At 40.8% G+C, this 26,852-nt stretch overlaps 2 protein-coding genes across 5 annotated transcripts in view; both read right to left on the minus strand.

The window, feature by feature from the left end:
• Positions 1 to 3,492: 3,492 nt before the first annotated feature.
• Positions 3,493 to 11,107, minus strand: EPGN (epithelial mitogen). Its single transcript, XM_040625178.1, has 5 exons — positions 10,571 to 11,107; positions 9,930 to 10,019; positions 7,164 to 7,284; positions 6,277 to 6,429; positions 3,493 to 4,878 (listed from the first exon to the last, which is right to left on the minus strand). The coding sequence occupies exons 1-5, from the start codon at positions 10,611 to 10,613 to the stop codon at positions 4,824 to 4,826; spliced, it is 462 nt and encodes a 153-aa protein (XP_040481112.1). The 5' UTR covers positions 10,614 to 11,107; the 3' UTR covers positions 3,493 to 4,823.
• A 4,264-nt stretch (positions 11,108 to 15,371) lies between these two features.
• The window catches only part of MTHFD2L (methylenetetrahydrofolate dehydrogenase (NADP+ dependent) 2 like), a 107,393-nt gene continuing 95,912 nt past the window's right edge, over positions 15,372 to 26,852 (minus strand). For 2 of the 4 annotated variants that reach the window (XM_040625180.1, XM_008693332.2), the window contains one exon: positions 15,372 to 16,712. In XM_040625180.1, coding sequence (XP_040481114.1) covers positions 16,600 to 16,712 — 113 coding nt within the window. In that variant the 3' untranslated portion in view covers positions 15,372 to 16,599. Of the gene's footprint in view, positions 16,713 to 20,093; positions 21,575 to 26,852 lie in introns of those variants that run through there. The other 2 variants (XR_005833463.1, XM_040625179.1) reach the window with 2 other exon arrangements.

Below are 26,852 nucleotides of genomic sequence, written 5' to 3' on the forward strand. Positions count from 1 at the left end.
ACCATGAAGGTGAAAGGAAATGCCCCTGCAGGCTGGATCTGCAGTAGAAGCTGCGTGTTTTCCACACACAACTTTCAAGCAGGAGGGGGATAGAGAGATGATCCTTAGTCGAACGTCTGTGCCTCACACATGAGAATATCGTGTGCGAAGGGCGCCGACAGAGCTGAATAATCACGCAGCTGGACTAGATCGCGGGTCGGCCAAGTGTCCATCCCTTGCATCGAGTTTTTAGTGTTGCTTCCAATTTTTGCCCCTCGCTGGACCAGGGCCATTGAGTGTCTTTCTTTAAAGTATTCGTGGGACTCGGGGTAGGATTGTGAGAGTGACGTGGTGGGAAGGAGATGGATGAGATTTTTCTGTAGATGGGAAAACCACTCATTCCCCATCCCCTCACCCCACTAAGCCAGGTGTGTCCCAGTGAGGGGACCAGTGCCAGAGAACCCTTGCTCACGGGCTGGGGTCAAATGTTCCCAAGTGACCTCCTCACCCCCGGAATCCTGAAGATAAACCAGTCTACAGTCTCTCCCCAGAACGTGCATTCATCTGTCAATGGGCACTTGATCCCTGTTCTGGCCCCACCCGCGGGATGCTATGCATATCTTAATAATCAGCCGGTGATAGCAGGGAGTTTCTATGGTTGATCCATGACAAAGGTTTTTTATTTTATATATTTTAAAGAAAGGGACTTTTTTTCATTTGCATACAAACCACTTGGATATTATCTCTAAGCTCATCAAGGAACAAACCCCTGACACCACTCTTTTCCCTAAAATACTGGGAAGCGTTATCATACAGAGTTTACATGAGGGACTTTAGCGTTCGATTTATTGGTTCGGGTCTAGGCTCTGCCACTGAAAGGCTAAGTGACCTTGACAAAGGAATAGCCTTTTCTCTAAGCCTCATTACACAGAGGCATGAATTAATTAAAATAATGCTAATAATGCTTTTCAAACGTGGTAGCTATATTACACTGTTACTTTAACTTGATTTGTGAAGACTCAATATTGAATCAATATTTTTGTGCAGTTTTAAAGATCTATAGATGCCATTCTTTCCAGAAAGCTGTGAAGCCTAGTTACCAGCCTCTTAAAGATCAAAAGCACGCCAGTTTGATACTTGCCTGACTACAGTCCTAACCGAATTTCAACCTAATTGATTTATGCTCCAATAACACCTGAGACATAAACATTATAAAGAAAGGCCATGAGATATATTATAGCTAAGACCCAACTAAACAATTCAATTCCCCTTGTTACCCTGTAATCACACTCCTAATCTCCATGGGATGTTTCTTTGGAGGCTGTGGGTGTGGCCCACAATCTGGAAGAGCCGTCATGTTCAGTTTGGGCAGAGGAGTAAAACAGAGCGGTGGGACTCACTGATTCACGTGGATATTCTCCAGGAGCCCAACCTTCGCATTTGTAGGAAACGAATGGCTTGGGCTCTTGTGCTCTGAGCTGGGCACGCATGGATTGAATGATTAACAGAAATCGGGACCTGAACTTGGAAGATCTGCTTCTGAATGTGCTACTGAACAGGGCCGCGCCAAGGTTCGGACAGAAACATGGACTCACCCAGATGAGCAGTGCCAGACTCTGACAAATTAAATTTCAACACTTCCAGTTCATCTTGGCAGCTGCTAGGAACCTGATGTCATGCAGCCATGATGTAAGCCAGAAAGAGTGGTATTTTGCAATAGAAGGATTCTGGTAACCCTTCCCATGAATGTGGATTGCAGGATATCAATATTTACATCACACTACAGAGAGTTTGTGGCATTTGGTAATACCAGAAGTTAGATGGCTTACTCATGGTCTTCTGCAGACAAAAATCATCCTCATGTCCAACATCAAAAGCTTAAATTGCTGTTTGCCTTGTTATTTTCTTAAGACGTTTTTTTCAATTACATATAATGAATGGAAGTCTTCTTGACGTCACCAAAATGGATGATTCAAAATTAAAGGATTAGATTTGTATTGTGCCCGGAAACATGAAAAGATAATCTATGTTTTAATTTCATCTACTTCAAACATTATAAAAACATAATATACAAAAAGTCATGTGGGATGGGGCCCCTGGCTGGCTCAGTCGGTAGAGCACGCGAGTCTTGATCTCAGGGTCATGAGTTTGAGCCCCATGTTGGGTGTAGAGATTACTTTAAAAAAAAAAAGTAATTTGGGGAAAGAAGATACAATAACAAGTAATTATAATTCTTTTTTTGTAATTTTACTGGTTCAAATATGACTGAGGTTATAGTGTTTGCTCCCACCCCTATCATGGTCCAATATGCTAATTAATGAAGCATATGAATATTGATGACTTATGAATATTGATGACTTAAGAATGTGTTCTCAAAGATTGAAGGATAGACACAGGAAGAAGACAAAATGGAAATTGAATGAAATCGAGGAACCCCTCATCCAGTTTGTTTTAGTCAAAGATGCCAGAAACACGTTCCCATTCCTTTCCTAGAAGATCCACCCCACCTAATAATTCATGACTGAGAGCGGAAAATGCAGCGCTGACGCAGGGCCTCCCTGGCAGCCTCTTCTCGGGGTCTTACTGCACACAGGGCAAAAAACAGAAGACGGGAAGGTTTGCAGAACCTCTTGTATGTATGCATTTTCTCACTGGAGTCCTACTTACATATGTAAATGTTGCCATAGGAATGCCAGAGATTCATTTCTCCCTGCAAAATCAATTCTAGGCATCATGGGACCTGAAAATTCTTTTGTACGACAGACCGCAAACAGACAGCTTCTCATAAACCACACTTTGAATTTCTGTCATCTCACTGGGAGGGGGGGGGATCTTATACTCTTAATGCATCCTACTCCACAGTGAAAAAATCTGATTCCCTATTGGTTTCTGTTTCGGTTTGGCAATCTGGAAATTTTAACTCTCAGTCTGGTGTTATTTAATTTCAATTATATTGTGCTTACAATTTAGAAATACTTATAGACAGCAGATACTTATAACTTTTTAGGTTATCACGTCCCCGGACTCCAGCATTAATTCCTCTTTCCTTTCATCAAGAGGCAGTCCTTAATTAAGCTTTATTGCTTCTTCCTGGACTCTCCCCAGCTTTTTAACACCTTTTTGAAATGCCCAGGAAGAGCATAGCTTTCTAGGTGCGGTCGCTGGAGTCACTGGGAGGCTCCTTCACCTCCCCACTTTTTGGTATGATGTAACCTTTGCATACTTTGTGAGGACAAGCAGAAAGTGCTGACACGCGATTCATCTGCATGAAATTCCTTATGAAGGAAAAACAAAGCTGGAGAAATACCTTCTACTCAAAGGAAAGCAGAATGTGAAGTTTTGTTGAGGAGTAAATAGAAAGTCATTAGAAGCGAAAGTCTTGTTACCATGGTAAGAACATTCCTGTTTGATTCTCTTTTAACCCCTCTTGTGATCAGAACTGTTTGGCTTATCTACATCACAACGGAGGAAAAGAAAGTCCATAGCTTTAGATTGAATCCAAGAGAAAATTGGTAGATATCATTATTCTTTAATTTCCTGTTTCACTTCCTTGAAAAACAAATTTTTAATTTATTATTCTACAAACCACACACTAAACGATACACCTGAGATGATATCCAGTGGTGTGTTTTGGGGTTAGAGGTGGCATGGGGGACAGAGGTGGGGTTGAGAATAATCCCACTTGCAGAGCAAATATGGAAAAACTTCTCTTGACCCACTGTCCAATTTTGAAGCTATCAGGGCCTTGTAGGAAATAAAACCAAAGCCCAAAGAAATTAAAAGACCTGCATGAGACTATTCGACTTATGCGGAAGAAATAGGATTAAAGAGGAAGGACCCTAATTCCCAAATCGGTATTTCTGCCATTGTTCCATTTTCTCTCACTACGTGCAAATCTGCCATCAAGTATTCAGAAATGGTAAAGAAAGTTTCCACATGCCATTGGCTGGTGAAAAAATTCCTATGTCCAATTCTTGAGTTTCTATTTCAGGGCCAACGGTCGAAGTTTATTTATTAGTAGAATTCTAGAGTTTCAGTCAAAATGGATAGTCACCAGGTAGTTCCACTAACAACAGGAAGAGGTGATGAACATAAACATTAGGGGACCGATGAGTCCAACACCAAGTTTTATAATCCACGCAGAAACAGAAATGTCTCACCTACTCAGGACTCGATATCCAGATAGCTTTCAGTCATCGAAAACTCTAGCTTATTCCATACTTCACAGATAAAGGCTACATAGTGTTGTCACAAGCTGGGCATGATTTGTGTTTGCCTTGGACATTCGATTTTCTTTCCTCTGGTGTAGACTTCAGGCCCATGCTTGTGTCCCTGGAAGTGCCATTACGCTGACCTCATCCTAACAGGGGACGTCACGTTCTTTTAGACACCGGGAAAGCAGCGTGTTTGGGACCAGGTCCACAGAAAAGTGATCCAAAATGCTGGTGGTAGCAAGCACACGGAGAACCCAAGCTTGGCGCTGCTCTGGCTTGCTGCAAGGTTGAGAATTATCCCATGAACACTCACATCTGACACGGTCAGAGGCCTGAAACTTGGTCCTTCTGCAGGAAGAACAGCAACCGCACACGACAGCAACCAACCCGGAGTAGGACTGTGAACTTGACTTCTGTCACCGGAGCTTGTTCACTCGGCTCCCGTGGCACCCTAACGACGGCAAAGTCCGAAGACCTACGTTGACATTTATTCTTTCATCTCATCACGATCCCAACTTCCATTATTTTCCAGTCCAGTCAGCTTGGGAAGTTTTGTTGTTTCATTTGAAGATTTCAGTTTGGGGCCCACTGATTTTTATAAATGCCTCGTGAAAATTTCTGACAAAGGCCTCACAGTGGTCTTCCTCCGGAACAGATGTTGTAGGGTGATTTCAATTTTAGACACCTAAAACAGAACATTGGTTTCCGTGTGAATTTGACTGCTGTTTGTATGGTTTATGGAGAATGATACGTATGTTCTGGTGCAGCAGTTGTGCTTGGTGCCTCACCCCAGATCCACGGGGTGGACCCATCCCCCAGCGCTATAGCTGTTCACAGGCTCACCGCTGCATCCTCCTCCAGAGGACCGCCCCTGGCCAATAGAGCCCTCAGCCTGAAGCTTCCTGGGAGATTCCAAGCCCATGCCCCTTTCCCACCAGCGGCATCCTGCCACCCATGCTTGACGGCACAGGGCACTAAAACCAGCATCTCTCGCCCTCCTGGGAGATGTCTGCCATGCCATTCATGTTCTAGATCTCCCCATGGCATTGGGCCAAAGCCAGACTTCAGTGAAAGCCACGTCTTTGCTAACCTTCATCCTCTGCTCTAGTTTTTCTCACTCCGTTACAGAGTTCACCTTAGAGCGTTCCCTGGGCCAGTGACTTGCACAATAATCCCCATCTTACGTTTCGCTGCTAAGGAACCTGACCTCACATAACGGTCTTGTTAACATTAAAATGTTCTACTTCCTTTCTTTTTTTTTTTTCCTTTTCTTGGTCTCTTAGACACTTGATAGAACAATATCAATTGATAGAACAGATTTTATATCAATTGATCTACAATTGACATAACAGATGTTCTTCTAAGATGCAGTTATTAAGCAGTCAAACTTTTATTTCGTACAGTCACTCTTGGTCATTTAAAAAATGGCAACTTGGTTAATAGGGTACAACAAAGGAAATGTATTTGCACTTTTTTCTTTAACTTTTCTCACATTATTTCTTGACTTTATCCTAGTTACATGGATTTAAGAAAAAATTACCAGTGTGGATAATACAAGTAATTTATATTGGTGGATCAAGCTTATTTTCTTAGGCTTTTAGCAGTAGATGGAATCTCCCGAATAAACCCTCAGCTGAAGTCTAAAAAGAAAACGGCCCATGTTTGCGGTACATTTTCATTCATTTAATACTCGTTTCTTGATTTGTTCATTCAACAAATATTTGCTGAGTGTCTACTGTGTGCCAGGCACGGTAATTAGCACTGAACATATAATTGCGAACGGACACCCTCTCTACTCTTGTGGAGTTTACTGTCCTCCTTACCTATAACTTTGATGTGGGCAGACAGAGATGAGGATGAAGGGAAATTGTAAATTGGAGCTATTCTAGTGCAATGGCAGGTGGATTTTAACTGCTTGTCTGTGTTTATAAGAAAAAGCACCAAAACAAATATGAAGGAAATTGCTAGATCTGTAGCCATTTTTCACTAAAAAATTACACATGTCAGTGCTCAGTACATTGTAGGGGCTCAATAAACATTCATCAAGTGAACAAGTGACTTCATGTTTTCATTTTTTTCCTACCTCTTTCTTATGTAGCAGTAAAAAATAGCAAGAAAGCCACTTAATAATAATCCAACACCAATCCCAATTGCAATGTATTTTTCATAAGAATCCACAGCATATGAAGTTAAGGTCAAGTGCTCACACCTTTCTCCAGTATAACCAGTAAAACACCTTTAAAAAAAGAAAAACATGCATAATTTTAAAACTCATAGTGGTAGATATATGAAGAAGTGACCAATTTCAAAGAGTGAAAAATTTCAAAAGAAAGTAAATAATGTAAATTAAAGGGGAAAATGCCAAATGAAAGCCAACTGTTACATGTATTGAAGAAGCTAGGTATTTCACAATAACCAATTCATTAAGGCCCCATATTAATGTAACTTCCCTCATGGGTAGAAGGGAAAGGTAGTCTGCTTGCATGAGTTGTTCTAGAAAACTGTTAACCTACTCTTTCACAGGACAGTGCCCAGCAAACCAGTGATCATAGAACTAGTACCTAATTGCTCTAGAACTTTACAATCCTGAAGTGTGTTTGCTAGCGTCTATTTCATCTCATCCTGTGATCAACCCCGTGAAACGTCAGAATCATCCTCGCGTGTGGCTTAAATGCATATTTGGATTCAGTAGTTTGGAGATGGAGTGTAAGCTTCTGCATTTCTAACAAGCTCCCCGGTGACACAGAAGCTGCTAATGTGGGGACCTGGCTTTCGAGTAATGAGGGTTAGGTAGGTTAGAAGAAGACCCCTTAGATATTTAAATACAGTGAGTCATGTTCGGATGAGGTACCCTTTTTACTAGATAAGAGAGAGGTGTGTGGAAATGTACTATGTGAACTGCATAGAAACATGGGAAACATAAATTCATCTCCTCCCATCTCTAGGACTTGGAAAGTTCTTTGCAATTACGTGCAGATGGCTTTCTCCAGCTCATGGTGGAACGCGCAAACACCATTGATGCAGTAACTATTGTGGTCTTCCAGGCAAGGATGTGAGAACTTCAAGGCTATGGGTCCTTCTGTGTAGTCAGCTAGGAAAAGGACATACAACGTTAACAGATGCAGCGCGTCACAGTTTTGTAGTAGGTTTGTTACACGTATGTAAAGAGATCTTTTTAATCTTAAGAATATTCTTTGGGTGCTCTGCCTTTTCAACTATTGACGGATTCCGTCGGCAGGTTAGCGTCCCAGGGTTTAGGTTAGTATCAGTGACTGTTCGGCTCCTTAGAAGCTATGTAATGCGGCAGAGATACAAGTTTGCCAAAAGGTGGCAGCATTGATTCTCGTTTTAGCCTTGCTTCTCCTATTTTAATTCTCCCCCTTACACCTGAGAAGTCCGCACTTAGGAAATTGGGATTTACAGAGATCACGAACTGGAGAAGATGAGCGTTCCCCCGCTTCATCTTCTGTGGACTACCAAGGGAGAAGGTCATTGCAAAGGGAGCCCTGTGCTTGATTTCAGAAGAGGAATTGTCACGACCTCTACCAGAAGCCGGACACGAGTTACGGCTCAAGCCTCACAGAGTTGAGACAACACCTTTAAATATTAATTGGAAATTTTACTCCGTTAAGAGACATTATGAGATAATGGGGAAAATCCTTGAGACAGAATGAGAAAATCTGGGTTTTGATTTCCAACACTATGCAAATGACCACATCTGGCAAAATGTTTATGGTCAAGTGTCCAGAAGTCTCTATGGGAAGCTTCCCTTTGGGAAACTGTCTTCTGGAAAAATGTACAGATTTCAGGATGCTTACTCCTCGTTCCCTGATGTACAGGACATATGTCCATGCCATCCTCAGGGTGTATGCAGTGGGGACGACACTTGGGTAAAGCTGCTTAATTGAGTCCTTTTTGGTAAAAATCTAATTACCGATTCTTAAATTTGTCCCAAGCAGAATTAGTGGCATTTTATTTTGTTATTGTTATGAAAACATATTTCCCCATTTTTAGTTATCATGTTCTACCATATTTGCCTTGCTAGCTAAGTAGATTAACAGAATCCTACTTGTTTGTTTTTAGGGGGAAAAAGATCTAAAAAGGCATATTTTTCTTACACTGAAAATACTAAATCTTAGTTACTGAGCCACAAATAAGACACTGTGTTATATAACTTCGTTTTGGTTGAGAACCCACGATATTACCTCAAGGTTCCCCTTCATTTTGTCGAATGTGGTGTTGTGAATCTAGTTTCTCATTTTAATAATTAACTCTAAGCCTGTAGGAATTTCCCATTATAAACTGTGTTCGGTTCTTCCTACGTCAAGACTAAATCAATTGAATTAGCCAAGCCTGAACCAGGATTTCCTAGAAAATGTGAGAACTGAAAGAAGACATCTTCAAAGAAAGAGTATACTAGAGAGCCTCATCTTTCCCCCAAGGAGAAGAATATTAGTCTAAGTTTATGAAAAATTTCCTAAGATATTGGATGCAGATCTTTAATTAAATAAAAAATGGGAAAACCGAAGCTCTCCATCAAGAAAGCAAAGGAAAACTGTAGAGATGATATATTCAGTCCCCTGTTTTCTTTTATTATTCTCGGCAACTTGGACAACTTTCACTCTCAAGGAAGTAAAAAGGTGGTCCTGGGTGCACTGTTATGAAGTCAGTCACTGAGGGGAAACTCTTCTTGAATTTTCTACAGTATTGAATCCCAGTGAAGATCTTTTCTCTTGGCTCAAAGGCTCAGAGGACATGAAGAAGTTTGGCTAAAAATTATTCTAAAGCTCATACCGATTTTGTTTTGCCAATGGATAGATATTCAAAACTCAAACGGGCAAAATATTTTAAGTAAATTCTTTTTAATTTAAAATTATTGGTGAAATGAGGAATGTTTAAATATTACTAGCCTTCATATTCAGAAACAAAACATGTGACTTGATCTTTTATTTGCCTGGCTCTGAGAGCAAGATACGGTGTTTCCTCTGTCCTATGTCATATCACCAGTCTTCACAAGAGGAGATAGTGATTTGTGTGAGAACCCTAACTACCCAGTACACAGGTCTTGGCAGGTCACAAGTTTTCCGAGTTCACCTCCGAGAGTTCAAACAGGCTTAAAAAAATCCTGATGCTCAACAACAGCCAGAAGCTATTCTAATAATAATAGTAATAGTGATAATATATCATCACCATCAACAACCAAAATTGGGTGTAAGTGGTTAGGAAACACAGCATACGCTAAAAAAACAACAAAAGCCCCCCAAAGCAAAACAAGAGAAAAGATCTTTCCAAAGATGGATTAAGCCTTCATCTTGTCATAATTTCTTTGGCTGCAAAGTCATGGTCACAGATTAAAAGACATCAAAATATCAGTCATCAAGAATGCCGAAACAGGGACAAACCGCCTCAGGACACGCATGGGTTATTGGGAACTGAGCAGGAGTCAAGCAGAAAATGTGGCATGTTTCACATTCAGGGCAGTAACTGAAGACAGTTTCTGTGTCTCTCGTTTACTTGCCCCTTTGAAAAAGGCAATTCTTTGCTGGCACATTTACCTGTCACTTCCATTTAACAGCATCCTGTTAAAAGAGTCGGTTATCTAATAATAAAATATATATTTCAAAATTTCCAATGTTGCTTTTGATCACAATCCAAGTATCTCTCAAAAGGTTAAAAAAAAAAGAAAGAAAAAAAAAAAGAAAAAGCACTTAAAATACACAAGTGTGAAGAAAATACCTTTTGTTTTGTTAACTGTCCAGTTACTTTGCTGGGTTGTGACTGGGGGTGTTCCCGGCACAGCTGCCCCTGCAGTCAAGGCTGTCATTGCTATATGAAGGGGTGGGGGGGAAAGGCAACTTTAGCAGGTGAGCCTCCTTCTATGTGCAAGCAACAGATCGAGAAAGTTATGTACAAGCCACGGATCAAAGGTGCTTCTTAGTCCACTTATTCCCACTTGTGTTCTATTTTTAATTCATTTACATTTGAAATCCAAAACCCGACCGGGGCAGTTTCCTGACAGTTTCTCCTCTCTACCAATTCCAGGGACTACCTTATAATTACGGAAAGTAGAAAGACATACAGTTTTCGGAGAAAGTGGGTACATGGGCATTCTAATTCAATCACAAGGATGCTATGACCCAGTAATTAAAATGTATCAACTGCTCTTCAGTTGCATAAAGCAAACAGACAGATCTCAATAAAGGGGGTATCACAATCTGCATTACATAGGACACTCAATTAATTCACAGATTCCTTGCTCTGCCCTTTGCCATGAAGAATGACGGTTAAAATCCAACTTCTCATTAATTCAGAGAAAAGAAATTCTATTCGTATTTTACACGGATACAAAATGAACAAGGCAAAAAGGAATCACCTACCTTTGAATAAGAGATACACTGATACTGAAACTCCAAAGGCCATTTCCAGCTGCTGTTAACAGTCTCTTTCTTATCCTCCGAGACTGACTGACGGCTGGAAGGTTTTTATGGAGCTCTCCCGAGTCTTTCTTGCATTTATATTTCATGAAGCGTCATCTGCCAGTTCTTACCAATCAAAAAAATATGTACTTCTGGCAGCAGCTGTAGGTAGAGCCCTCGAGGCGCTCACACACTTGTTCAGGATGCCTGTGTTATCTAGCAATGTGATCAAGTTTTCTTCTGAAACACTGGTTTCCTGTTACCTGTGGGCATAATCGTGTAGGTAAAAGTGCTTAAAACAACAAAAAAGAATCTAAATTCAGGAAAGGCCCCATTGCTGCGAACAGACTTGTACCAGCTCCAAACTGGCTAGTGACCTACATAGGATTCCAACAAAGGGGAGTTCTGATATTTGCAACCCAGAAAACAGCATCACCGGGCAATAAATCAAACATCCCTGAAACTGCCGTCAGTGACACCGCCTCTCAGTACGGACTGCATGCAAATCGAGATATTCTGTAATTCAGCGGCAGGGGAGAAAATGAAATTTGGGTAAAAAGCAGAGGTTTCATCTTCCATTTTATTTATTTATTTATTTATTTATTTATTTATTTATTTATTTGCTATTTTGTGTTGCTACGCCAAGTTTTTTAAAGTAATTACTTTAATAGCACAACATTTGCCTTTGTGTCATTTTGCCAGATTTTTCTGAGTATAAATGGAACGGGCTTCCAATTTCGTTAGAGCTACAGTGCTTCGATCCGTACTCCAGTGATTTGGCCACAGAGAACCAGTCCAGCACCAAGACGATGATGATGATAATGATAATGCCATCTCCACCAAGATAAAATTTAAGTATCTGGGTTTGGTATGTCTAATGAATAGAAAGTTTTAAATTTAACATGACATTCAAAATTTCCTCACGGTTAATCTAGCTGTGATTATTAAAATGCCATTTTAAAGGCCAAGATGTGATTATTGCTATTAGATTTCGTGACTGTGGGAGGTTCCCATAAATGTTCACTTGCCCCAAATTATTATAAAGAACCTGCATAAATACGTTTTACTGAGGTGCCGTGCCTTTCTACCAGGAATTTCAGTTGCTTATATTTTCTGGACCTTGAAAATCTGTTTAAGTCAAGCGAGGTCATCATTTGCATCGCGTCCATTCAGCAAATTTGGTTTACCAGAAAGGATCTCTTTCAGTATTGAAATATGAATTTGGCTTCCGAAATCACACAAGAATGAGCTTGTTGAACTCATTATAACTTGGGCAATCACCGCAGGAGTCATCATTTTGAAGTTAGAAGACGATACGGCACTTGGCTCACGTTACGTGTGCCCGCATTTTGTATTTCTACTTTTGCGGGTTTGTTTGTTTGTTTTAACCGTTCATTAAGACCATTTCTGGATAATTTTTTTTCCCAGGCAAAAAATATTTGAAGTATACATAAGTCAAATAATCATCCTCTGTACTACTGCTGTGAATTTAATAAGAAGAATATTTGCAAAGGGTTAAATAAACCACTATGACCAGTTGCAGTTGTTGGAGGGAGATACTAGGACTAACGTTAAATATCTTTCTTTGTAAGACCGGGACATAGTACAACAGCCGTCTTGGTTGTTAACGGTTCACTGGAGTTTGCATAGTGCTTTGCATTTTGCAGAAGGCTTTCGTTCACATCTCAGTTATTTCTTCAGCAATCCTGGCCCCAACAAATCCAGTGCCTAACATATGGTATGTACCTAAGGAATCCATCTTGAGTGAATAAAGACATGAACAATAGGCCTTGTTTCTATTCCCTTATGACAACTGAGGAATGGAGACTCAAAAGAGCGACATACCAAAAGACATGCCTGACAGTCAGGACTCTAATCCGTGTTCAGATTCGAGATCCCATGTCCTTTCTACTTCCCCAGCTGTGTTCTCTGGTAAGAATACGTATACTGATCTCAGAGGAATTCTCTGAATTAGCTCCTAAAATCAAACTTTAAATAAATTACTTCTATCCTAAGAATCTAAATATTAAATCAACTGTGGCTTTCACTCACATTGGGGCTGAAAGGAGGGGCCCGTGCTCTTTCCTGATGTTTCCCCACTCTGGTGAATTAGGCCACATAACACAGAAACTCGCCTGCCACTTTCCTGAAGACTTACATCAGAAAATAGCTCTAGGCAGCCCACACGTGTCTTTCCTCTGGGACTCATACTAATGGATTCCGCTTACATTCTCTTTAAGAGAGTCCCCTGCCTTCGCTTCTTCAGTCCTCTCACAAAAAGTCCCTTCCCAAATCCTGAAGAGTGGGGGAACAGGCATTGTAAGATTGCCTCTCTGGTATCTTCATTCATTCTTGATACACATTGGAGCACGTTGGAAAGAGAAAGGGGAAAGAAGGCTAAGAACACTCCACTGTCATTCTTCCCTTCTGCCACTTTTTCTGTCTTTTTAATTTACTCATCTCTCTCTTGTCATAAGCATCTCTGAAAGTGTCTTCCCTTTCCCTCCCTTCCTTTTCTTTCTTTGCCTTCTTTCTTGCTCTTTCACTAACTCAACAAAAATCTGTTGCTAACATTGGCAGGAAATGGTCATCAGTCCATTGCCTTATCTCTCTCTAAACTTATTCTGTAATTCTCATGGATGCAGTTACCAGTCATTCATTCATTCATTCATTCATTCATTCATTCAATATTGAATGCCTGCAACATCCGTGGCACTGGGCTGGATGTGATGTTAGCAAGACAAATAGACAAGACATGCATGGACTCTGACTTCAAGGTACTGAAGGGAGTTATGGAAAGCACACACAGAACTATAGAACTGGGAAGGAGCTGAGAAGTGCCATGGCTGTGTGCAGAAATGGCTGTGAGAGTCCGGGTGGGACTTCGTCAAATTCTCATGTCAGTGTTCATGGACGAGTTTCATTTGAAGTGAACCTGGAATAGCAAGGAAGATTTAGATGTGTAATAAGAGAAAGGATTCCAGGTGGGCGAGGGCACTGAGGGAGGCAGCGTGGTGTCATGACAAGAGAGTGAGCTCTGGCTCTCATCATCCCGGACCTTGTTTTGCGTTCCAATTCCATGTCCACTATCCCTATGGCCCTGGCTGAGGCTTTTCAATAACCCCAAGAGTCAATTGCCTCATCTATCAAATGGAGATTGTCCAGAAAAACAAAAAAAGTAAAGCATGTAACACACGCTGGGTGCTCTCTTAAAGAGCCATTACTCCATACAGCAGAGTAGAGAGACGCCGGGTGTGTAGAATGGTCAACAAGGTCAGGGAGTTAGTGCTTAGTCTACAATACTGAGTCCTACATTTTCATCATAAGTCTCTTCCCAGACTGATCGTCTCTCAGGACTTCTATTTATGTATTACGTCATCACCTGACACTCTTAAACTGAACATAATCTCTTCTCCAAAATCGGCTCCCCTTTATAACTTTCTCATGTTAATCAATGATAATACCTTCTCGGCTCTAACCGCAGTTCTCCTAAGTCGGCAAACCTGGTCTGAATTACCCAGGCGCTCTCTAAGTCCAGCTCTGTATGCTCACCCAGCGGGATTTCCAGCACTCGCCAACACACACCCTCCATTTTAGTCCGACTCCTGCTGTCCTATGTACATGCCAAACTCACTCTCACCTCCCTATCTTTGTATAATTGTTCAATCCCCTTCGTTCTTCAGGGTCCTTTTTATAGGTACTTGCAGGAGAAGGAAAGTGACTTCTCCAAAGCCCCTCTGCACAGCTGTCCTATGTCTATCTTTTACTCACCCCAAGTATCCATAAATAAAGTCATGGTACCAACGAACCAACTTCATCTCCTTTATGTGTTGACAAAGGCTTCCTTCTTGACTGGACTTCAGTCAGACTCCTCTGAGTCTTCTTCTCGACTAGGCCTGCTGAGGCCAGTTTAAGCAAAGAATGCTGCTAAGTCAATTTATGGAGACCCCCCCCCATATCTGATCAAGATCCCATGCCCCACCCTTGAAATCTGGCCTGCCTTCAGCAAGAATCCTGGTAAGCTAGTTAAGCAAGAATCCCCTTACCCTTGATACATAATCAATTTCCTCTTATAGTAATTTTCTACCAATTGATCCCCTTACTCTGCTCATTGGATATAGATCCATAGCTGTCTTTGCTGTATTTGGAGTTGAGTTCAATCTTCTCTATTGCAATAGTCTAGATGCCATTGCAATAGTCTTGGATAAAGTCTTCCTCACATTTTTAATAAATGTCAGAACAATTTTTCTTTTCCAGTGTTATAGTCTCTAGAAAGATTCCCTCCTGAATTTTAGCTTAGACAAGGGGCAGAAACTTTCCCGAAATTATTCCTCCTGTATTTTGAAGGGTTGGGGGTGGTAGGCTCAAAACCGAGGACTTTACATTTTCCATGTACATGTATTTTGGGTCATTTTGTCTATTTGGGGAATTTGGGGCCCTTGAGAATAAAATAGGCCCTTTCTGAAATGTTTGCTTGTGAGCTTTGAATTTAAACTTCTGTCGGGGTTATTAGACAAAGATTGGTCTGGACTGATTGTGGAATGGGCTATAGAACCTTTTCTTGCATGTTTAAGAAACCTGTACATTTCCCCAGCATGCTGTAAAGAGATAGGTAACAATTCTACTCCTGAAACTAACACACTGTATGTTAACTCTAACTGGAATTTATATAAAAACTTGAAACACACACACAAAAGAAATAGGTAACAAATATATGAACAAAAAACTTATAAATATCTTAAGGAAAAAAAGAAGACAGGCGTTCTTCAAATTGCTTTTATTATACAGTTGAAATATTAATTATAAGTATCTAGTCACTTGCACACAATTGATCAGGAACACACACTGATAAAGACATGCACTGGGTAAGAATCATTGTTGGCACATAAATACACACGGGGATTGGGCATGAAAACAATACAAGTGCGTGTTTAGGGTGGTGCCGAAATAGCCTTCAACTGACATTCCTGTGTATTTCCTAATTTAAATTGTGTTAGAAACTGGACATCTACTCTGAGAACCAATCGCCATACAGAAGAGGGAAGACCTGTGGGCCACAAAGCAGTAGATTTTTAGTTCCAGCCTAGGTTTAGCTTCCGCACATCGTAAGTGTCTTAGTTTCCTATTAATTTCCCAATCTGTGAATCAACCCAACATTCGTTCTTTAATGAAGTCCTCGCTCATACTATATCGTATTTTTCTAATATGTGTGATAAAACACAATCACAGTTTTATTTTGTATGTTTGGTTTTGGATTTTCCATTAGTCCTCAAGGAAGGTACTATCCAAATATTTTCCTAGAAAAAGAAAGAAATTACATGTAAACCTAACATATTCTTATTACATTTTTACTATGGCAAGTAGTCATTCACAATTTGAAATGATCATTACCTTTCTAAGCAGCACTGCATTTTTTGCCATTTTTGTTTACTTTTCTTTCCTTGAATAGAGTATCATTTCTCCTTAAGATGGCTTGCAGGATCCATGTGCTAGATACATGCGATCAAGATTTTACTTTTAATATTTTATCTTTCTTTTAGCAAGTAAGCTCTTTTTCAGCATATGATAAACACAAAATATATAAAAATTGAGCCTGCTTATGTCAAAGTCTAAATTACATTTTACAAGGGCGCCCATTTAGCCGACAAAACATTTATTGAAAACATACTGTGTGCGATATTTCTGTCAAAAATATATTCATTTATGATGAGCCCTTTGTTGTTTAATATTACGAACATTCACAAAATAAACCACTGTTAGCAAAGTTTTCACTGGAATTGTTTGTTATTTCTTTTTTTCCCCTAAAACTCAAAATCCATTAGCAGGAAACGCATCGAGTTGTATGAATCATCTGATCCACAATGATTCCATCCATGAAAAAATAAATACGATGTAGAAATAAATAGCTTTGTAGTAAAATATAAAGGTGTTTGCCCTTTGTCAAATAAATAAATAGCATGACTTCATTTTGCCTGATTCCTTCATGCGGTCTAGTAAATGAGTTTTTTAGCTGCCAGAAGCGTGTTCTTCAGAAGCATTGCCACGGTCATGGGTCCCACACCTCCAGGAACCGGAGTGATAAAGCTAGCCTTCTTCTTAACAGCTGATGGAGAAAACAGAAAGCCGTCTTTATTTTTAAATTTTTCCGAGAATTTCGTAGTTTTAAATAACTAGTTAAAAGATAAATTGAGGCATATAAAACATTTTTTTTAAGATTTCTTTTTCTTAAGTAATCTTTACACCCAACATGGGGCTCAAACTTATAAACCCGAGATTAAGAGTCACATGCTCAGGGCCCCTGGGTGGCTCAGTTGGTTAAGCATCTGCCTTCCGCTCAGGTCATGATCCCAGGGTCCTGGGATCGAGTCCCACATCGGGCTCCTTGTTTAGCGGGGAGTCTGCTTCTCCCTCTCTCTCTGCCCCTCTTCGTCTCTCTCTCTCTCTCTCAAATAAATAAATAAAATCTTAAAAAAAAAAAAAAAGGGCCACGTGCTCTACCGACTGAGCCAGCCAGGCACCCAAAAGTTTTTAAGAGTTTATTTGAGCATTTATCCATCTGCATCAGACAGCCGCAAACTGGAAGCAACCAACAGGGAGCTGGCGAGAGACTCTTAAGAGGTGGAAGCAAAGCAAGGTCATCGCTGATCGGCTATCACTTGAAGCCTAATTGGCTGTTTGTGACTGGTTGTCCTCAGGTTTTGACTTTGTAACCCTGAGGCATTTACAGGCTTAGATTTTGGTTTGCTTACATAGGCCGCCATGGCATTAGAGCCACAGGGGTCTAACAGCTTCCTTGTCTAATGAATTTAAGGGAATAGAGTGGATTTTCCTGCATTACACATATAACTCTGACAACCTTGAAACATTTTTAGAATGAGGTAGCCTATACACACTCACACACTTAGACAAACAACCCTGCGTGTGTGATCTAATCAGGGGAAGACGGTAGGTTGAATCTCCAGGCAGCTGGTTTTACATGATGAAAATCTATAACCCACGAGGGATCCAACTACCCGTAATGCTAGTTAACTACTTCTAAGATACATGATATTGGTCACAAAGGGGGACCAGGATACAGACAGTTCAGCACACAGCATTTGTTAAATTGATAAATTCCTATTCTAACAACAGCGTCATTTATGTGTGGATAATACATTCCAGTGCACGTCTAATAAAAATCACCAAACATATTTGAATTACTAAGCATATACACATAGTCCTGTTCTAAGGTATGTAGACTTCTTATGCAGTGAATAGACTCAAAGAAAATGACCGAGAACTTTCAGCAAGTTTTATTTAAGAATGTTTTCACACCCACATTATTACACGTGAATGGCCCCATGCTCTGACCTGCTGGTTTTTTGCTTCGCTGTGTGAATATGAACAATGAAGTTTTCCCAGATAACTCTTTCACAAAGTTAGCATAGACAATACTACTTTAACGCATACTCTGATATTATTAGTCACGTGGTACTTAGACGTATGGCCCTTTACAAGTTTGCTCATGTATGCTTCTATAGGAATCAAAACGAACAGACATTTTCTAGATCTCAGGTATTATTTTTTTTTAAAGATTTTATTTATTTATTTGACAGAGATAGAGACAGCCAGTGAGAGAGGGAACACAAGCAGGGGGAGTGGGAGAGGAAGAAGCAGGCTCATAGCAGAGGAGCCTGATGTGGGGCTCAATCCCATAACGCCGGGATCACGCCCTGAGCCGAAGGCAGGCACTTAACTGCTGTGCCACCCAGGCGCCCCCTCAGGTATTATTTTTGTACAATTTATATTGCCTTCTCAAAGTAGGGTTTGTAAAATTTACACTTACTTTATTTGAAGTTTACTAGTACATTAGAATTTTTTTTTTTAATCAGAGGAAGAGCAAAGGAATAGTATTTTTTATTTATTTATTTATTTTTTTTATTCATTTGACACAGAGAGAGAGACGGCAGCGAGAGAGGGAACACAAGCAGGGGGAGTGGGAGAGGAAGAAGCAGGCTCATAGCGGAGGAGCCCGATGTGGGGCTCGATCCCAGGACCCTGGGATCATGCCCTGAGCCAAAGGCAGACGCTCAACGACTGAACCACCCAGGCGCCCCAGGAATAGTATTCTTTTACTTACATCCAAATAGGCTTAAAGACATCACAAAAAAGAAAAAAATCCAGCTAGTGTGTATTGTCAATTTTCTCATGGTATGTAACAAAGACAAGATACAAATACTTATGATTTGGAAAGTAATAGATTAGTTTCCCAAACAGCCCCTCTACACATGAACGTTCCCTTTCCCTCGCCGCACTCCCATCCAATGTCAAACACTAGGCTAGGTCAATAGCCATTTCACAGAGAGCTATGAATTACCAACCCTTTCCTCCTTTGCTCCAGCGAGTCCTTCCACCTGGAATACTCTTCTACTTTATCCAGATAAGAATCTCCTTATTATTCTTTAAAAGCCAATAAAATGTTACCTGGCTATAATTTTTCTCAAAAACTCACCCCTTCAATGTTTTTTTCTTTGTTTTTTGGATTTTTTTTTTTAAGATTTATTTATTTATTTGACAGAGAGAGACAGCCAGCAAGAGAGGGAACACAAGCAGGGGGAGTGGGAGAGGAAGAAGCAGGCTCCCAGCAGAGCAAGGAGCCCGATGCGGGGCTCGATCCCAGGACCCCGGGATCACGCCCTGAGCTGAAAGCAGACGCTTAACGACTGAGCCACCCAGGCGCCCCTCACCGCTTCAATGTTGAATTAAAAGCCCCATCACCTGTGTTTCCAGTAACTTTATACATAACTCTGTTATGGAAATTAACACCCTGTGCTGTCTGCCCCTTCACTAGGCTCAAGCAGCTGGATGGTAGCAGCCCAGCCTTCACAGCTGGTGCTGTCACCACTGGGTTTAATCTAAGGGTCTCTCCACATATAGGTCAGGCATTCAGTAAATTCGGATAAAGTGAACTAAATAGCCCTTGAAATTTATTTATTTTTTTTATTTTTTAAAGATTTTCTTTATTAATTTGTCAGAGAGAGAGAGAGAACCCACAAACAGGAGTGGCAGGCAGAGGGAGAAATAGGCTCCCTGCCGAGCAAGGGGCCTGATGTGGGACTAGATCCCAGGACCCTGGGATCATGACCTGAACTGAAGGCAGACGCTTAACCAACTGAGCCACCCAGGTGTCCCAAGCCCTTGAAATTTAAAATCTAAAGTCAATTTGCAGGAATGTGTCAGTGGATACAAACAATTTAGTTCAAGTTAATTTACTGAAAACCTCAAGCTACTAATTTACCAGTCCCTTCCAGGACCTTTAATATAGAATTGGAAAAGCCATGCCCTTAAAATATCAATGGATCTCTAGAAAAATGTATTATGCTACTACTCTTTATTCTGATAATATTTAAAATCATGTATTCATGAAGTACTGACTCTGAAATATTAATGGCTAAAAATAAAAGACTACTGAATGATATGTACAAATTAAATCTTTAATGGAAAACAAAATGGTTCATTTCACAATCAAAAGGTAGATAAAATTCACCATGTTAGGGAATCTGCTGTGGGTAAATAGTCATTTTATATAATGTGGTTTTCAACTTTGAAAGGTAAAGTGGCTTGGAATTATGCATGTATAAAAAATAGAAATAATCATAGTCAAGTGAATCAATTGAATACCTGCTATCTGCCAAGAACTTTATAAATATTATTTTAGTAATTCCTATGGAATTATTATTTCATTTTAATAGATGGAGAAAGTGTGTCTCCCTGAAGTGAGAGTGACTTACCACTCCCTTATATGATAGAGACGCTATTTAGAGCCGGGTTTGAAGCATTCTACGGCTCCAGAATTCCACCCCATCCCAATGCAACAGTATTACCATGACCTGAATAAGTAGAAAAGTCCCAAGAAAGTCTCATGTGCCAAAAATTAACTCATTTTTCTCAAGGGTTTGGAGGAGAGTCTGAAAAAAGAAACAAGGAGGAAAGTTCTAATAAAGGGACTTTCCTACATTTTTACTCTGAGTACTCACAGCTCATCATCTCTGAATTCCATCCAGCACTTCGAATTACACAGCTGGCTGAGCGGTCTGAGTTGCTTTCTTCCTGGGCGTCAGATCAGATAAACCACTGGTCTGCTCAGGGATCATGACACTCCTCTTCCAAATTATGTGTTCACAATATGCTTACTATTGCATTCTTTGGCTCAAAAAAGTGAGGTTTGGGGTGGAGGGAGAGGGATGGGGAAGAGCTGTTGCACGAGATCACACCTGCCTGATATCTGTAGCTTGTGTCTGCTTTTTTGCACACTTGCCTGGTAGGAAGTAACCCACGTTTATCTTGTCTTGCCCACTGTTCAGAGAAGTGCACTACGTGATGGGTAGTGGGCCGCCACCCGGCCCCGCTAGGGCTTCTCTGGACATTCGTAAGCATTCAGCTGCATCAGCGGCGCCCCGTCCATTACTCACTAAGCAGATTATATCACTATGAACGTACCTGGCTATTCAAATACTGTTTTCAAGTTTTTTTAATCTTTGAAATAAAGTGGATGAATATGAAAATTAAGTTTGTACACAGTCATGAGAGGTCAACCATTATGAGTTTGATGGGAAAAAAAAAACATAGAAGGTCTCTATCCCTTTTGATTTGATTTTCATGAAAATCTATATCTGAGAAAGAAATATAAGTTTATCTGCTGCTGGCTAGAGTTTATGTATCGTCGATTCACATAAGAACCAGGGTATAGAAGTACTGATGTCTCAAGAAAGGTAGGGAATTATCATTGGCAAATGCCAGTGGGTACAGGTGCCAGTGCTCAAAAGAAATTCTCTCGTCTCATGATTTTGCATAACTACCTCAGGGCTGTCCTACGTGACATGTTTATGAAGTGTCAGAAGTGGCTTGTGAGCTAAAATTAGTCATGTGAGAAAGAGTTAAATCCAATACGTCTGCTGCTCCGAAGCGCGTCTTCCCCCATCGTGTCTGCAAGAGAGTAAGTTAACGAGCATTACGTCACCAGAATAATCTCTCATTGGCTGGTCTTTCCCTGAGGGCAGACAAAGGTTTGCACCTGCTTGTAGAAGATGATGCTTTTAAAGATTAATCCTATTATGTGTGGGGAAAGTGTTCTGTATGCTCTACTGAAATGAATTACAGAAGCACTTGAAGGCAATCATTTCCTTCGGAGACTTACTCCGCGTTAAGGTCTGAGGGAGTATGTGTATCTGTTAAGGAAAATGCCAAAAATTCTGTATGGATGAGAACCAGGTACAGAGATCCCCCTGCTATCCAAAAGTAAAGCAGTCCTAGGAAACCTTCCATAAGCCAAAATGGTGTAAGCTAAGAAGCATATACCATTAATTTATATGGAAAAAATGTTGAGCATGCCCAGACCTAAAAAATAACCTCTTTGGCTTTTCTGACATCTGAGGACATCTCTCGCTAACAGATGCACAGAATAAATGGGGCTAAGCATAGATGCTCCCAGACCCCGTTCACAGCTCTGGCGGCTACATGGTGAGATGCTGAGTGCAGTTCCCGGGGAAGGAGCGCAACGGGGCCCCTCTCTCCGCTCGGGGTGCACACCGCCTCTCCAATGCTCCCTGCCAAGCAAATGCTGAATGCTTTTTGCTTTGCACCTTTTGTTTCTTTCTTTCTTTTTTTTTTTTCAGAAAAGCGAAAATCCTCATTGGATTTCTTTCACTTAGAGAAAACAGATACTAATGTAGGTTTTGTTTTGTTGTTTTGTTTTGTTGTTTTTGGTAAAAGTAAAGCGGCACCATGAACTTTCAAAAAGTGGGGGACATGCATTAGCTTTTGATCGATATCAGGATTTTTATGAGAGGACCGTGAACAGGGATTGCACAATCAGGAAGAGATTCAATCATGAAGTTAACATGATTCTAGAGTTATTGAAACTGACTGTGAACGCAGATAAAACAATGGTCACAGATCCTATTGTTATCTGCATGGAACCTGCTCCGGGGAATGAGATTCAGAGGAAAATGACTTGGTCATGCTTGGAGCAGGTTTCTGAGAATAAAGATTATCTTGAGGAAAGGCAACGATTATCATGACAACTTATTTCAATGACCTCTCTATAAACTGTAGACACTGCAAAGTGAATTCTGTAGGTTTCCTTGGGGGTGATAGGGTTCTGCCAGCATGACCTAGAATATCAGAGGGCATGTTCAGTTGTACAGAATGAAAAGAGATGACCATTTAAAATCAGTCATTTGGGATGCGAGACTTGCCTTTGCAATTCTACTCTTTGTTTGACATACCTTTCCTGCACTTTTCCACCTGATGAATATTTATTCTTCTTCACAGATCTGGCTACATGTCACTTCCTTCGTGGCGCCCATTAACTCCCCAGGCTGAGTTAACTGTTCACTCACCCATCCATGAAACTTAGCAGAGTGATTTTCAATTTGCAGCCGTAACATATGCTGGAACCAGCCTCCTGAGAAATGTAGTCACACGACATAGGCCTCCTCCCCCCCCCTCAAGATTCTAGTGCACACTGCTGAGAATCATTTGCTAAAGTGAGATTCCTAACAGTGGTGGTGTGAGGGGGAGGGGGTTATTCGTGTCAACAGCAGCGAAGAGGAAGTTTAAGACATGGTTGAAATTCACTGCTTCATTAAGCTACCTCGCTTGGGGATTTCTGGTTTCCCAGTCAGGCCCCAGGCAAACCCCAGCATGCAAATGCTTGAGTCACAGTCGCTAATGCCCCATCGGTCAAAGCAAGTCACGTGGTCAAACTCACCTTGAAAGACTTGGGATAAGAAGAACGGCAAAGCCATATTGCCAAAGGGATGCACACAGGGGATGGAAGAAATACCTAGTCGGGTTGTTGTTGTTGTTGTTGTTGTTTTAATAATCTACTATAATAGTTTTTTGGCTTAGAGATGAAATCTCTAACCTCCCGCCAGATTCATTCTCTCAAACACAGATTATTAGATCACTTCAGCTTTGAAATATCTGATGAATCTTCACTGTCTTCGGGATAAAGTAGAAACTGTTTATACTTGTGGCAATTAAGGTCTTTTAGGATCTGGCCCTCTACCCGGGTATGGTGTTATTTCCTAACCCTTGCATATTTTCCTAACTTATTCATTGTTCCCACACTGGCTCCAGTTTGGCTCAGATCGATTCACCACAAATGTTTCTTGAGGACGACAGCCAGAGCCACTGTCCCTTGGAGCTGATAGTGTAGCTAGGAGGTGCATATTGAAAAGATAGTCGCCCAAAGGACAATTGAACTCGGGCTATGAATGTGCCACACGTGTGAATGTGAGGAGGCCCTCCTCGAGCCCCGCATACATCGGTGGTGTTTGTCTAGGCCAAGCCCAGAAACATGAAGGATAAATCCAACTTTTCCATGTGAAATGAAGAGGTGGGGAGTAGCCAGTGTCTTGGTAGGGGGAACAAGGTCTGTGCAGGAATGAAGGGGAAGGGTCCTGCTTGTGTAGAGCCCAGAAGATAATGTTAACAATTCTGGATATTAACCTAAGAGCAATGGTTAAAGTATTTCTAAAATTTGGGGGGGAAATATACGTATTCTGGGGCAAGATAAGATCAAACGGGGAAACTGTCTGTTTTGTGTTGGCATACTTCTCTCATGAAATGAGTTCATCATCTGGGGCAGAGGAAAGGGAGAAAAAAAAGTGAGAACATAAGGTATGTGCTAAGATGGTAATAAATTCTGGTTCTTGTGTGAGCGACTCAAGGCCCTCAGCAATCAGATATGGGCATCAGGGAAAGATGTGCAAAGTTCCAGAAAAGCTTTCAGATCTGATGGATGTTAGAGGGCTAAGATAAAGGACAGAATACAATGCAGACATGAGGAAAAGGTAAAAGCAAAGGAGGTTCGATCTGACAATGAGTTCAAGGTAACACAGGAGCTGACAGAAGTTCATTATGACCAAAGTACGTGAGGAAAAGAATAGAACAAGATGGAGGGGGGAGTGGCCGTGCGCTACATGACCCCCAGGGGAGGGGGCAGGACATTTAGGTTGGGTGATGGCAGCTGTAGTTATAGTGTCCTGGTGAATACACTTTTAAGAAAGTCTTTTGTAAATAAACTTGGCTATCTCTATCTGTAGGAATAGCCAGTTTTGCAAAATGAGAACCTGGGAGTGAAAAATGTATACTACTTAATAATTTTCAGAAAATGACGGAGAAATTCATGTTGTATTTTCACAAAGTTCCAGGTCCTTGAATGTTATGAAATTACTACCCAAGAAAGTCTTTTTTACCCTGAAATCTGGAAGCTAATCTGTCATGTTCCCTTTTTACCACTCTGTAGATGATTACTTTTTTTTTTTTTTTTTTTTTGGTTACTAGCTTCTGATTTCTAAAGTAAAGAATTCAGATGGGCGTGGCTTGATATCTTTTCCATTATTCTTACTTGAAGACAACCACGTTTCAAGATCAGGATTAGAACAAGAAGTACAGAGCAGAGGTTATTAGGTTATTTCATGTTTAAAATTTGAGGTGATGACAGGGATGATGGAAGAAATGAGGTGTCCGGTCTATGTGTCTCAAAAAAATCCAGGGGTGACATGTGATCACAAGGTGTGGAAAGATCACTCATGAAGGATACTAACAGCAACATAAGAGACATCAAAATGTCTTTTAGCAACTTAGGTGAGAATGAAAGAAAACATATGTGACCATTAATCTTTGGTACCAGCAAACCATGCTTCATGAGAGGGTATCAATGGTTGGTATGTTCTATGTCATTATTTCCTCTGGAAACTTCATATTCCCAGGTTCCTAGGGTCTGGACTTAATAATCCAAACTCTCGCCTAAGATACTTTGTTAGGAAGACTCAATGATTCTTTGGCAATAGTGAATTTCTACTACTGGTATCTACTACTCCAAAGTTTCCAAATAACGGAATTTCCAGATGTACCTAACAACTGATTTTGCTGGTATGGCTTGGAAGTTGTCTATTCTGGCAGAGTCAAAGAAAACATTTGTGTTTTATAAATGTAGTTTTGGGTGGAGGATGAGGAACTCATGTCTCAAGTCCCTGTAATATTGTTGTATTTCTCTTTGTATTTTGTCCAGTTCTCTGCCACTTCTAAGGAAGTACTCCACGACCCATGTCAGACTTGCAACAAGGCTACAACGAATTTTTAAAACCAACTTCCCTCCCCAAAAGGAAAAGGAATGATTCCTTAGGTGTGGCAAAATGGCAGATCAAAATTTCCTGTTTTTCTCACATGAATTTCAGCCTTCTAGTATACATGTGTAATTGTCTGAATTAAACGCTTGGAGGATTTTCCCATGCTTCTGAATACAGGCCATTGAGACACGACCTCTCAAACACATCCACTGTAATGAAGGGGAGACAAGCTTCAGGAAAATGAAGTACGTGAATAAGAACCAGAAAAACCTGACTGGCACAGCACTGGAGAAATAGTATGACTCAGGAGGTCATATGGAAACCACTCCACTTTCTCATATGGTTGACAGAAAAATGACAGTCAAGAGCACGATGAGCCGGAGAGAGTAAAGGGCTCCTTGGCGAATGAATGGCTCACCGCTGAACTCTTGCAACGCAACAAGGAATCAGATACCCCAAAGGCAATCGACTATGTGTCCTCTTGCATTTATCTGGTTGCCCGATTCTGGGGTTTCTACAAGATTTCTACATATATGAGGACATTCATTAACTCAGCACCCTTTGGGGCAGTAACGGGGCAGATAGGATTAATGCCCTGATGGAGTAAAAGAGTGAAACTCTGATCCACATTTCTTGATGGACTGTGCTGGCTTCATTAGCTGTGTAAGTTGCACTTATACGTGCATCCCTCACCTATTCACTGTGCTATCTGTGTGTGCAAGGTGGTTAAGCCTTTTATTTTTCCCTTTACTTTTCTCCTTACATTAAATCAAGTCTCCACATATCCAGCTACCTGCCTCATAGACGTGAATACCATGGATACTGCTCATGCCACTCAGAACGCGTTCAATGGAGCCAAATGGCAAATCAACCACCAAGTGAAAACCTGAAATTGCTTTCTGTGAACTCTGTCTATGACCCATCCATGGAACCTCCTTCCTGACCACGGATGGCATCAGCTACCAGTGCCAGTTTCCATTTCAGCAGGCGGGAGTGAGGATTACCGCCATGTGTTTTTCTAGTACTCTACCAAAAAGACTAACACTATCTCCCTTTCATTACTTCTTGAGAAGAAACATAATCATCACGTACTCCTCTCATTCCCCCCAGTCCTTTTTCCTCAA

Source organism: Ursus maritimus, unplaced genomic scaffold (assembly GCF_017311325.1).
Source record: "Ursus maritimus isolate PB19 unplaced genomic scaffold, ASM1731132v1 scaffold_8, whole genome shotgun sequence".
Classification (NCBI taxonomy): Eukaryota; Metazoa; Chordata; class Mammalia; order Carnivora; family Ursidae; genus Ursus; species Ursus maritimus.

Coding starts and splice junctions, on each gene's coding strand:
- EPGN (XM_040625178.1), bottom strand. CDS start 10,613: ATGGCCTTTGGAGTTTCAGTATCAGTGTATCTCTTATTCAAAG. Junction 6,430..7,163: donor CTGGAGAAAGCCATCTGCAC/GTAATTGCAAAG, acceptor CTTTTTTTAAAG/GTGTTTTACTGGTTATACTG. Junction 4,879..6,276: donor TACTGCTACATAAGAAAGAG/GTAGGAAAAAAA, acceptor GTTCTGTTTTAG/GTGTCTAAAATTGAAATCAC.